The sequence below is a fragment of the Malaclemys terrapin genome, chromosome 5 (genome assembly GCF_027887155.1).
Source record: "Malaclemys terrapin pileata isolate rMalTer1 chromosome 5, rMalTer1.hap1, whole genome shotgun sequence".
NCBI lineage: Eukaryota > Metazoa > Chordata > Testudines > Emydidae > Malaclemys > Malaclemys terrapin.
This window is the reverse complement of record NC_071509.1, coordinates 16,560,627-16,574,755: the sequence shown is the minus strand read 5'-3', so window position 1 is coordinate 16,574,755 and position 14,129 is coordinate 16,560,627. Positions and strand designations below refer to the sequence as shown.

At 40.7% G+C, this 14,129-nt stretch overlaps 1 protein-coding gene across 6 annotated transcripts in view; it reads right to left on the bottom strand.

Annotated features, from left to right (window-relative positions):
- MAEA (macrophage erythroblast attacher, E3 ubiquitin ligase) overlaps nucleotides 1-14,129 on the bottom strand; it is a 111,331-nt gene that overhangs the window by 17,841 nt on the left and 79,361 nt on the right. For all 6 annotated transcript variants that reach the window (XM_054029788.1, XM_054029787.1, XM_054029789.1 and 3 more), the window contains one exon: nucleotides 13,207-13,283. In XM_054029788.1, coding sequence (XP_053885763.1) covers nucleotides 13,207-13,283 — 77 coding nt within the window. The remainder of the gene's footprint in view (nucleotides 1-13,206; nucleotides 13,284-14,129) is intronic.

The window sequence follows — 14,129 nt, the reverse complement described above, 5'->3', positions numbered from 1 at the left end:
AAGGAGGACGGAGATGGAGTTCCCCCCTCCCCCCCCCCTGCACAGAGCAGCCAGGGCTGAAGCTCTGCACCACGGGGTGAGGCTTGGTGGTGAGGGTTCTGGGTGTATGGGGGTGGTGGTAAGGCTAAGCAGGGGAGCCTGGGGGTTCGGATGGACAGGGGGAACAACTCCCTATACAGTGACCCCCTTCCCCCACCCACGCACCTGGAAGCCCCCCACTGAGCCCCTCCCACATCAGGAGCACCCCCCTCCCCCACTGAACTCCCTAGTCCCCCACCTTGCCAAGTCTCACCCCCTGCATCAGGAGCCCCCACACCCAGACCTCCATCCCACTGAGCCCCAACCAGCTGTACCCTGACCCCCCCCCACCACCAAGCCCCACTCCCCCAGCCCCTACCCCCTGAGCCCTAATCACCTTCACCTGGACTCCCCTACAGCGTCCCATTCCTCCTGCACCCACAACCCCGCACTGACCCCCTGTGCCTTCAGATTGCCCCCTGCCACACAACCCCCCCCCCCACACTGAGCTGCCTGCACCCAGAATCCTGGTACTCATGAGGGAATTTTGTGCTAAAAATTTAAATTCTGCAAAGTTATGAATATTTTAATTGTCAAAATAACACAATATAATCACACCATTTTCAATTATTTTGGTAATTTATTTCACAATACTTGTCAGCAAATAATTGAAAATGGAGTGATTATATTGTGTTATTTTGACAAATAAAATAAGCAGAATTTTGCAGAATTTTAAAATATTGTGCACAGAATTTTTAATTTTTTGGCACAGAATTCCCTCAGGAGTAAAAATTTTTAAAAATGCAAAAAGAAAAAAGCTAACCAGTTTCAAAATACTACTGTAAATTGAAAGCATTCTGCCACTGCTCATCTTGAATTCAAACTGAAGTTTGGAAAGTTATGTTCAAAAAGAATTTTATAAGACTCTACACATTACCCTGGTTTTGGCTGCATCATCAATACCATGAGAACACTCTTTAGCAATATTTCAGTATGCCCACTTCCTCTTCCAGCCCAAACCACAACGTAATGGAAATCATATAGGACAGACTGTTTCTACTCTACACATCTCCCTATTTTGGGTGAGTAATTTCAAGAAGGCAAATATTGTTCTCTGAATACTGACTGTATTATGGTAGCAGCAGTATACTTTGATGACTTGGAAAAGGGGATAATCCTCAATGTATTAAAAGAAAACTAGGAGGCCAAGAGTACACAGCTGCACCAAAGCAGTAACTTTTTAAAGGGATTGATTAAACAAAGCACAGAATCAAGGTTACCAGATACCCTATAGAAAATAAAAAGGATTTTGGGGGTTGGGGGAGAGGAGAGGGAGCGGGCTGCTTTTTTAAAGAAGCTATTAATAAAAACAGAAAGGTTACCTACTTTCTGTAAGCGGAGTTCTTTGAGATGTGTGACCCTTATCTGTATTCCACAGTGGGTACACATGCACTCCCTGTGGCTGAGCACGGAAGATTCTTGCCAGTATTGTCCGCTGGTCCACCCCTCTGCTCTCTTTCTCCTCGTTCTCTGATCAGAGAATATAAGGGGTGGTGCAGACTGATAGTTGGCTATATAGAATTGGAGGCTGGTAGATATGAATGCTTTCCTCCCTAGGAGGTCCAAGCATTTGGCTTTCTGGTCTATAGGGACAGACTTGATAGATGGTTTTCTACTTCTCTCTGTATCAGCCTGAATCACTAGCGAGTTTTGGGCAGGATGAGTCAAGAGAAATTCTGGTCCCGTGGGAGAAAAAGTATCTCTCCTTTGCCCTATTAAACGTGGGGCACATGTTGCTGGGGTGTCCCATAGCTCTTTGGCTGGGTCTAGGATAGCCTTGCTGACTAGGAGTGCAACCCTAGTACATTCTGTACTTTGAAAATGTCCATGAATTTGTGGGATGACTGACTTCTTCCAAGGAGATCTGAAGGACATCATCAATCCTTCACAACTCCTGAATTGCTTATAATTGTCTGGTGAAGACTGATGCTGGAGCAGGGAGGAAGAGGATGATGTCAGGAGAGGAAGACTATGTACCTGACTGTAACACTGGGTCCGGTTCTTCTTCCTCCATGGGTTCTGGGGATAGTTCAGGCTGGTTACTCAGAGGAGAGGGATGTGATGGTCTTTGTGGGACCAGACGGATTCAGAATAATGCATGTACAGGTTCCGCAGTCCTTACTAAGGCCAGGGAGAGGGATCTATCATGGGTGGGAGTGGACTCAAAGGCATAAGGTACCACAAGTCCCAGAGGGGTGTGGGGGGGGGGGGGGGGGGGGGAGAGGGGGGGGCGCAATCCCATCTTGTGTGTTCATGACGGACCCCCAGAGATTCTGGATCCTCTATTCAGGCTCACATCCCTTGGAGGAAGTGTTGAGAGTCTCTCCCCCATGCCAGATTCACCCGATGAAGAAACTGTGGGCTCCATCTCCAAGCCCATTGCTGTCAGAACTGTTTGAGGAATGATACCAGCTGGTAGAAGAAATAGAAGAACAGTCTCTTCCATAATATTTGTGGCGAGATAGTGTCAGAATCTCCCTTGGAAGAATCAATTCAGATAAGAGGGGAGGATTCCAGATCTGGCAGAATGGTGATGTCCTGCAAAGTGGTACATTTTGTCAACATGATAAATTCTGTCTCTATGAACCTTTGGAATTGGCACTGATGATGTATGGGGTAATCATTTGTCCATCAGTACCAAAGACCGTACTGACTGATGCTCATGCCTCTCTTTACTCAGTATCAATAGTCCTGAGTCCTGCTCCTACTGATGGCGCTGAAGGGGAGACCTTTAATCACTGAAGCCTGCCATTTGGTACACCTCAGCCCGCTATACAGATGAGCCTGCACAGCTCAGATATGACTAAGGCCTGATAGCCTGTTCCACAAGTTGCTTCCTAAACTCCCGCACTTGATGGGTTTGGGAAGGAGTGGTGGATACCGCACTTAGTGGAGATATGAGCTCCTCTAACACAGCAGAGGTACCTCTGGTGGTCATCGCTGACTGGGAAAGAACAGGGGCAGGAGACATGAATCCTGGGCCTAATCAGTGTACCATGCCAGGAAGGGGGAGAGGGTGGTGCTCCCCCAAAATCTAGCTATCTAAAATTAACAAAACTAAGAAGAGTTTACAATATTTACAGTTTAATATTTATAGGAATGACACTGAAGGGTCAGACCATGGACACTGGAGTGTTCGGTCTCAGTCCACACCATGTCTTATACCCTTGGATCAGAGCACAAGGAGGGAGAGTGTGCCGAGGACCAAAAGACACTACTAGCAAGAATTTTCTGGTCTCAGGCACATGGAGTGCATGTACAGCAGTGGTACGCACATGGGGACCAGCACTCAAAGAGCTGAGAATTATTGTTATTAAATTATGGAGCCAAAGGGAAAATGGCACCTCCGTTCAGCAGCAGTCTATAAAACTACCCATTATGACTTTTTCTTCTTGATAATTCACTTTTAGTGGGAGCATTCCAATCAAATATCACTCACTATTACATGTGCCAGGCAAACTGATGGGACAGTACTTGATATCCCTAAGTTCACTGCACATGAAAAAACAAGCCAGAATTAATGCTGAGTATGCAGGGTCTTTTTCAGGGAACCATGAATGAAGTAGTATTCCCAATTCAGTACATCTGCATAAGCCAGCGAGCAAAGCTTATTTGTTTCTTATATTTATCTATTTAAATGTGACTACTTCATATTGCAGAAGATTGGAGCAAGTAACAGAAACCAATACAAAAATCTCAAACATTTCCTCACACTGGGTTAAGAGGAAGGCAGTCCTGTTTCTGTAGTTGCCAGCTGATAAGTTTCTTCTCAAATTCCCCACTCCCCCGCTTTTTAAATCTTTCCTCTCCTAGAACCTCCTCTCCTAAGGCCCCCACCTCCAATTAAGGGCTGAATTCATTACTCAGCCAGGCAAAAAGGGAGACTAGAAATAGATGCAAAGTAGCCCTTGAGAAAAGGGAGGTGAGTTTGTTGCCCAACGACTCTCCAAAGCCCCTGCTGTGAAGTAAGGGGCAGTTCTCCTATACAAGGATATAACACCATTAGATAAACTAGTGGGACAAATAGCATGCAGGCTATCTCCTCCATCCCTCTGTGTCAACTTTGTCGATCCTCTTCCATAGGTGTCTTACTTAGTCTCTTATGCTCCCATACATACCATGCCATGAAAAGATAAAGCATGAGATTTGATTCACTGAATTTCTGCAACTGTTATTGGAGCAGAAGACAAACATGATGGATTCTCATACAGAGATAATTTAATACTGTCGATGGTGGAAGAGTGTTGTACAATATTTAAACTTCTATCCAAAAAGAAAGTAATTTTGATTAGTCAGGTCTCTTGTCAGCAACCTGACCAAGTACCATCAATAATTACCACTCAAGGAAAGGCTGTATCCTATCACACCATACTGACAACAATTCCTTCAGCTACAGAAGACAGCAAGTGAAATTCTGGCCTCACTGAAATCAGTGGTAGTTTTGCCACTGATTTCAATGAGCTTCATCCAGCATCTATACTATTAAAGTAAAAACCCCAAAGATTATGTACTGGCTACTCCTTTAAATTCTTAATTGACACTGCAGGCAGATAAGAATACTGAACTAACTGATCACATGATGGCTCAGATTCCTAACTGAACCTAGCCAAGTGAAACTCCTTCCTTCCCAAGAACTCAGTGAAGATATCATCTTGAAATGTTTATAGTATCTCTTAGGGCTATCCTGTTGAGTTCAAATTTTTAAAGGGCTGCTACAGTCAAGAAAGTAACTGTAAAAATGGCACATCAGTGTGGCTTGAACACCACATTCTCTTACTCTTCTGATGGACCAAGTTTTTACTATCATTAACACAGGTGAATCAATACAACTATGACAGAATGCGCTATAAATTTATTCTGCCCAATACATCACCAAAATTGCTAAATTCTCATTGCAGATCATGGTGTTATAGGCAGAAAGAGCAGTCTGCTCAAATCCCAGGAGGAGTTGTCAACTTTGGGGGCAAGGACCTTGGTTTTTTATTTGATTTGTCTGTGAAGTTGACATACCTATCATGACATAGAATTATATATAATAACTTCTATGCCATCATAGCGTGCGCACGTGTGTGTGTGTACTTTGACACAAAACCAGAACCCAGAGCAAATTTGACTGAGAAAATCAAAGAGAAAATGAAAACTCACACTTCAGTCACTACTCCAACTACAGCTGCAGTACACTCAGTTACAAGATATACAAGGCACATGGATCTCTACGCACTATACGACTGAATATATTAATCAGGCAGTGGCAATAACTGAACACAGAATGTAAAGTATTATCAGGGAGGACGTGTTCTTTATTCTGCTCGATGGACCATGTTAGAACAGCTTTCTTATCTCCAACCCCTTTACTAGCAGTCAAATAAGTTTGTACTGAAAAAGCACCATGAAGTTATTGCACTTATCCACCTGTTCTGAAAACAAAAACAGAATGAGGAAAACCAAGACTCCGGCCAACCCTAGTCTTATTGCAAAAATGGATCTGAAAATGAATTGGACTATCTCCCTTTTCTCCTTGTGTACACAGCACTATTTCCCCCTGCCCCCAGCTAAGATCTAGTTGAGTTACAAAAAGCCTTTATCAGCATCTGAATAAAGCCTCTCATGATTACCCATCACTAGTGGGTATATATCTTTTGCATCCTGACAGTGTTGAAAATCCCTAAATTTTGCATATTTAATTAAGTATAGGTGTAAAAGTTTGACAACAGCCAGAAAGAGCGAAGTTAGCATCAATATATCCCTAACATGTTTTGTAAAAGGTTTTGCCTTTATTTTTTTAAAAGGCTCCATGAATTAAGCACAGAGTATTAACCTGAACTTTGAATTTTCTACCTTCGTGTCACAGCCTTAGCATTAAACAGTTTTTGTATATTCTTCAAACTTGCTCTTTCAAGAGCACTCTGACGAACAACCTTGGAGCAACTCAGTGTGCACACATATTCTAAAAAGCTTTAGAAATTCAAACATTGTTATTAAATAAGATATATATTTTTAAAGCTCACATCAATTGTATCCTAAAAGCAATATGTCACTTTAGAGGTTCTCAGCAGGCAGTAAGCAAAGCTTTCAAACTTATTTAAACACCAGCTGCGTTTCAACAAAATGTCAGCTCTCTGAGTTCCACTCATACAGGAAACTACTTGGTAAACAGCCTCTTTTTCTGCTTTCTAATGGATGCCTGACCTATTTATTGCATCATGGACACAATACAGAAAGAATCCTGCTGCAGGCACTTAACAGAAGCAAGCTAATAAAAACAGAAGTGGTAGTGGTTTGCTAAAAGCAATCAGAATTTTTATACTACACCTTCCAAAATCAGTTAGTTTTCAAATTTTCTTTGTTATTCATGAAAATATTTGTTTTAAAGTTAACAAATCAGACAGGAAATGCTCAAAATATCCACTAGTTAACAGTATTTTCTAAAGCAAATTTCTTTAGAGCTTGCAGTGAGATGTTGAACACAGAATGCATAGTGCTAGGAGTGAATCAGTGCTATCAAAAACATTGAATTAGACAAAGACATTCTGCAGTTCCCCTTTTTCTTACGTCAGAATAAAAAAACTCAAAACGATTCAGACAGAACTATTACAATGGGAAAAGTTTTAATTGCCAGTTGCATCTGTTGCAATTCAGGATCAATTAAATATCTTTATATAGAATACATATATACTTTGCCCTTAAAAATCCAGTATAATGATTTAAAATATGCACTTGCAGAACAAGTTAAGGTGATAACTCAATTTATAGACTTACTATACAACTTAGGAAATATTAATTCAAACACAAACTTTAAATAAAGGACAGAACCTCTTCCCACCCCACACAAGTAGTATTTCAAATAAGTGACAATTCATACACTGACTTTGTAGTGTAGGTGTGGGCAACTGTTGGGCAATTAGAAACAAAGGGGAACAATTCCCTTTACTATAATGGACATTTCCTTTTCCAATATAGGACATTCTTCTGAAAGACTAGTGAAAATCTTATGTGCTCATTGTAAGACAGGTGAATATCTAAATAGCTCCCTGTAAATGAAGTTGTTTTAATTATTAGATACTATTCATACTGGTGTGGTGCCCACAATAGGCTGTGTGCTGCACACACACACACACACACTATCTTTTCTTTTCTTGATTGTGACTGCTTTGTGCCAAGGCACAAAATAAGGAAAGAGGGGAATGGCACACAATAGACAAGCAAAAGCTCTGATCCTTTAAATTATTCCATGCCTGCTTGGAGTCTGAATGAAGAACAGAGCACAGTGCAGACTGGGGCCCAAAATGATTAGGGTAACAACTGGCAAGTGTCTTATTAGTTCTGTGGAAGAAGGAAGTTTTGTTATACAATTCCTTGCCATTGCCAATTTCCCACTATACACAGTTATTGTTTCGAGCCTTAGCAGTTTAATTGTATGCTCATGGTCATTTGCCTTTGACAGCTTGCTTTCCATAACCTTTAGCTTTTATTTTCTTTTACTTATTTTATCTAATTAATTTCCCCATCCCTAACACAAACTCTTCTTATTTTCCATATGTTTAGAATTTTGGGGGGCCTATTTTTAAGATTTTCCATGTATGTTCTAATCATTTAGATTTATTTTATAGGACATTTACAAAAGGGCACTGTTACAAATGCTTTAGGCTCCCTCAATATAGCTTAAGAATATAACTACAGAAATTTATAACTCACCCCAAATATTTTTGCGCACTTACACACAGTATGTATTCCTATATAGTGTTAGTGTATTGTATTTTTATTGAATTGTTTCATTATAATCAGTTCCTGTTTCACTCCATTTCCCCCTGACCAATTACTACCATCCTCCCCACCGTCACAAACAATCAAGACACCTTTAGCAAGAGAAGCCCAAAGAACAGTTTGTGATGTCAATGTGGTTCCCTGCTGTCACTCTTCTCCTTCCAGAGAGAGATGCAGCACGAGTCTTTCATAGGTCACTACCTAAAGATGTATGGGTGGGCGATTTTGCACACCACCGGGGCTGGGTTGACCCAGCACACCTAAACTTCCTCTCTGCTAGAAAGTGTGGAAAGGGACTCACTAGCAAGTTGCACAGAATTTTAGCCTTTGGTGCTAACATTTATTTTCTTTGTTCTACACAACAGCAAGCACAAACAGTGAGTTTTTAGAAAAGGTCTAGCCCTAATCTCCACGAACATTCTGCTGAAATTGCAACCAAATCAAAGCCAACTTAATGCAGTTTAAAGACACAGCTACATTTAGTTTGTTTGGTAGTACAGCAAATCATGAATTACGGGCTTGTGTACGCTTAAAATGCTACAGCAGCAGAGCTGCGCCGCTGTAGCGCTTCAGTGTAGACACTACCTAAGCCGAGGAAGGGATTCTCCCATCAGTGCAGGTAATCCACCATCCCGAGAAGCAGCAGCTAGTTCAGAGGAACAATTTTTCCGTCGACCTAGCGCTGTCTACATGGGGACTTCGGTCAGCTTAATACTGCTCATGGGTGTTTTTTTTTTTGTTTTTTTACCACACACCCCTGGCCAATGTAGTTAAACCAACCTACTTTTCTAGTGCACACCAGCCTAGGTTATTTAGTGTTGACAATATACTGTGTTGTCCAACAAGAGATCAGTTTATGTTCCAAACTTTGCTCTGATAACAGAAAATACATTTTATATCTCAAGCAACCTCCTTCCACCAACCCTGGGGTAACCTTAAGAAGCTTTTCTAAGGGCTGGTCTACACTAAAGCGGTGAGTAGACCTAAGTTACGCTACTTCAGTTATGCGAGTTACGTAACTTAAGTTGATGTAACTTAGGTCAACTTCCATCGGTGTCTACACTGTGCTGTGTTGGCGGGACACACTCTCCAGCCGACTTACCTTCCATCTATCGGGGAGGTGAAGTACAGCGGTTGATGGGAGAGCACTCGGCCATCGACTTAGTTTGTCTTTATCAGACCCGCTATATTGACACCACTGCATCGATCACAGCAGTGCCGATTTAGCCATGAGTACAAGCCTTAATGCAGTGCCAGGAAGAAAACATTTTCACAGACCCACAACAAAAACATCTTCTCCATTTTGCCCCTGTTCTGGGCCCATCACCACTTTATCTATGCTTACACCACTGCCATGTCTGGTTTCTGAGTAACATAAGGAAGCTTCACTCCCAACAATGAAAATAGTGCTTTTAGAGCATGACTATCCATTGTCAGGATGCAGGACAGCCAGCTTGGCATAGAAGCAATTCAGAAGTAGGCAATAAAGCCATACAGCACAAAGACACCACTGTACTCAAAAGATCTGGAGGGCATGCGCTTCAGAAAAAAAGATCAAGACTATTTGAGAGCCCTTCATGCTTTCCCACAAAGGTTGTACATTATTTCTTACATTTGAGAGCCATATCAAAGCTGGTGTCTAAATGACAGCACATGGAGTATCCATGCTCGTAAAGACTGGCATCATTTTCTAAAAAAAACTGTTTTAAAAGACAAATATTCTACAAATTAAATAAACCTGATTCTTAGGAAGTTGAGCAGTGATATTGGGTTGAGTGGGGAAAGAGATGAAGATTTTGGCAGAGATAGGACTGAGCAGAAAAGAAATGATGTGGAAGTTTAAAATAAGCAGCATATTCAAATGGAGTTGGAACTAGGCCTGGGAAAGGTAAGAACAGAATTTTAATACTGAAGTTTACCCCAAAGAGATTTTCATTGAGAAGAGACCTCCCAATACTGCAGTAATTTTTACATACCTTTACAGTGCCATTTTCTTTCATAGGCTCCCCTTCATTATGTCCAACCATAACTTAAAAAGTCTGTTTAAACTGCTGCAGGTCTTTGATTTCTGCTCAGCTTTATTATACTCATGTAGCAGACAGAATGACCTCGCTCCCGTTGGAAACGACCTAAGACTAAATTAGCTTCAACACTCCTCTAAAAGAATTAAACCAATCTCTCTTACCCACACTGTATGACATACGGGTGGGTGAAGGGGAGCTTCTACCTGCCTTCCATCACAAGATCTGGTGTTGGGCACCTGGAATGAAGCAGGTATCTACTTGTGACCTCAAGTCCACATTGCTTCTTCACCCAAGGCCTCTTCCTTCATCCTTGCCACACTCTAGGGCTCTTAAAGTCCCAATACAGACCAACTTTCCTCTCCACAATGGTCTCTTCCTATTTTTTACCCTATTCCTTACAAGGCTTCTTTTGCAGTCCTTTGGTGGAGCAGCTCCTTCTCCCTCCAGGTCTCAGCTTTATCAAAGGGATGACACTGCCTATATACTTATAATGCTTTGAGGTGAAGTCTGCAGCTCCCATGCACCCTGGGAACTATCCACCTGCTGTGCTTGGCTGAAAACAGAAGGCAGACAGGACTTAAAGAGGCCAGCACAAACTTACTAAGGGCTACTTTTGCATATGAAGAATGCAAGAAAAAGTTAGTTACAACAGCAGACACACTCTTACTTGTCAGTAGAATGGTTGAGAGTAGATCTATGGAAAGTCTAGTCACACTACATCTCACACAACCTTTGAATTTGAAACCCTATCCCCAGAGCTCCATAAAAGTCTTTTAGAAAATGAAATTCTAGTCAGGTCCTAATTAAGTCACAAACACCATAGGCTCATCCCTAGAGCTCTAGCTCCTAGAGTCATGTGCTTATATTAGAACCTCAGCTTTTATACATCATAAATAAAATAAAATAAAAAATAAAAAATAAAATAAAATCTCAATGGGGTATATTGACTCACCCATTGCTCCAGAGGCCCTACCAACACCACCACCAGAGTGATGTGTGTGTGGCAGGAGAAGAATGTAGCAGCTATGGCCTATCTACTAAAGTAGATACCCCAAATGCTGAAGCCAACACTGGGCCCCTGAACTCCCACCCCTCCTGGGTGGCGCAGGAGAGGGAAAGGAGTCCTATGACCTTCCCCCTTCAGGCAGGGGTCCACTCCAACCATCACTCCAGTGACAGGCCATGGTTGGAGAGTGCCAGATTGTCTCAATAGGCCCCCCAATTCCTGTAAAAGTTTCACAGCTGTCATCTCAAAGAGATGGGTGACCAGCAGCACTGCCAACTCTCACTAGTTTATCATAAGTCTGATGTTATTTGGTAGGTTTCATTTTGTTTTTTTAAAGGCCCAGCTCCTGGAATCCAGTGATTGTGAGAATCTTAGTTTTCATGAAAAGAAAAAAAAGTTTAGCCCTCATAGTTGCAGAGAAATACTTGAAAGCGCCACCCAATTATACCCCAAAGCGTAAACACCAAAACAAAGTTTATTTTTTAAAAATATGCATGATTTTTAAACATTTGGGGTTTGCAATACTAAACAAGCGAAAGCACAGCAGGAACTAGAGGACAAGGAATGTTGAGAAATACTCTGAGTTCAGTGCACAGACGCTGTTCTCTCCAGTACACACAGCTGTAGATGAACGGCTATGATGATATTCATATGGTATATTTCATTGGAATATTGCTATGGTATTCTTAATAAAACACATTCCAAAATTGCTTTGTTTGCTCTCTTCCAGTGCTTGCTGCACATAGATACAGGAAGCTGGCGGTTATGCAAAAAGCAAATTGACTATGCAACACCTGGATAATGCAGAAAGCATAATTTGTCACATTTCAGACATGTTAACACAGGACAAAATAGCAATAACAGTGTCACAATGTTACAATAGGGCATCAGTCTAGAATATCACAGGTAGCCCAGAATTAAGAATCCACTTAGCTTTTTCCTCCCTTCTGAAGACAATACAGTATTCCATATGGATCTAATAAAAAAAAGTGTTCTGTATCTAAAAATTGAGGTTCTGATTAAAAATGCTGAGAATTTTTATTTTTTTCAATGATGCACCATGTATACATTACAACTGCATGATCCCTACCATAAAAATGTTATGGCAGCAAATGATGCATCCTGCAAAGATCCTGTTGGTTTCAACAAGATTTTATAAAGCAACACTAGGTAAACAAAATGCAGTAGAAGCGGTCATGTAATTATAACTGTACCACTCTAAACTCATCAGAAACACCCTTTCTTATTGTGCAGTAACCTAGTAATAGAATAATTCAAAATATTATCACATATTATCTGCATACCACGAGGTCCCAGCACAGGCATCCCATTGATTTCAACAGAATCAGTTTCATGTTCTGAAACATTATTCCAACACCTTAGATTGAGACCACTGACTCAAATGCGTATTCATTTTACATTACTTCCTGACTCAATAAAATAAGAAGTATTTACCCAGAGACAAGAAAGTTGTCTTGTGATTAGAATAGTGGACAACAAGTCATGAATTCTCAGTTTTATTTCCAGCACGGTCACTGACTCATAAGACCTTGGGCAAGCATGAACTGTCTTTTCCTACATAAAATACGTATAACATTTAAATACCTCACAGAAGTGAAGAGAGTCTTATTTTTTGTAACACAGTAGAGACCCTCAGATAACAGGCACTGTAGAGATGCAAAGTATTAATATAATCCATTTAATAAGGAACTAAAATACTTCAAATAAATCCTAAAGTTTAATGGGGTTTAATAAAGATTGCATAAAGAAAAACGCTTCAGAGCTGAAACAATCTATATCCAGTTTTACACACGTGAACATTTATGGTTAAAATGTTCAAGTTAAATCAGATTCCGACCAGTCCACCTAAAAAGAGAAACGTCTTTCCTTGAGAGACAGAAAGTTTGGCTGTGCAAGCCAATCCCATCTACCCTCTTTTAGTTTGTACTCGAGATTACTATAGTAATTGCAAACTGAACTGTGTGTTATAAGAAGCATTTGTCTACACCAAGAAACCAACCGTGTAAAAGAGTATTTTTTTTGATAATTGCTTTTGAATTTTGAAGTTTTACAAAGCCAGAAAGTTTTCTTTTCAGTAACCATTTTAAAGTTTGTAATTGTGCATCTAGAATGATAGCCTGTGCTTAAAACTCCACATAATCCAATATGAACTGTAGTCTAGTAAATCCCAAGAGAGTGTTTGATAATAACAATGCTGAGAAGACCATTTGTTGCAGTAGAGCTTCTGGGTATGCAGTAATAGTCACATGTTTCTTATGAAGCATAGTATGTTCTTTTTACGAAAATTGCTTGGTAAACATCCTAATTTCATACCTCACAGCATCCAGTCTCTTGTTCTGTCGAATGAGTTCAATGAACTCCTGAATCCTGAGGCTGAACTCCAGACAGCTCTGAGATTAAAGACAAGACAAGGTCTAAGATGGGGCCAAAGCAGCATTGCACAAAGTACTCAGTATGCCACAAAATAGTGGCAGTGGCATGCAACTTTGCTTGCTTTTAGGTATTCATGCAGGTAAAATAGTTTAATGCTGGCATAAAATTCCCTAAAAGCAAACAAAAAGCCTCCTACTCCTCACCCTCCTCCAAAATAAATTGTCGTAATTGGGACCAGTTATGTACTGATGACTAAAGGATGCCACAATCCTCATGGGTGTGAATGGACAGTGGTGTTGCTTTGTACTACATTCTAACTGTAAGACAGCACATACTGTAGAAATTTCTGAGATGAAGTAATAGTTAAGGCAGAGGAACCCTCTTAGTTATGAGACACAATGGAATTGTGCAGGATTGTTGGGGCAAAGAGGTCTCTAAATGTTTACTTGAATGTTCGTGTTAGCATGAAAGCAGCACATTATTTTAGCTCACTGAGGGCCCTTTTTTCCTGCCCCCAAAGAACCCAGAACAGTGTTTTAAAAGCCATACTAAAGACAATCTTATTCACACTAAAATCAAGTTGCATTTACCTGCTTTTGGAAAAGGTAAGTAAGCTGACTGTGTCCCTTTAAATCAAATTCAGCACAGGTTTACAAAAATCTATAGGAAAACTTTGAACATGTAGAATTTAAAAAAGTCTCTCTCTCTGAAAAGAACAATTCACTATGCTTCGTTATAGGGACACAGTCAACTACTTTATTATCTTTAAAAAAAAAGCACACATACACCCCTTCTGAAAATTGAAAATAAATATGTATTCCACAAATTTGTCTGCTCCATTCAGCGAACATTTTCCTCCCCCA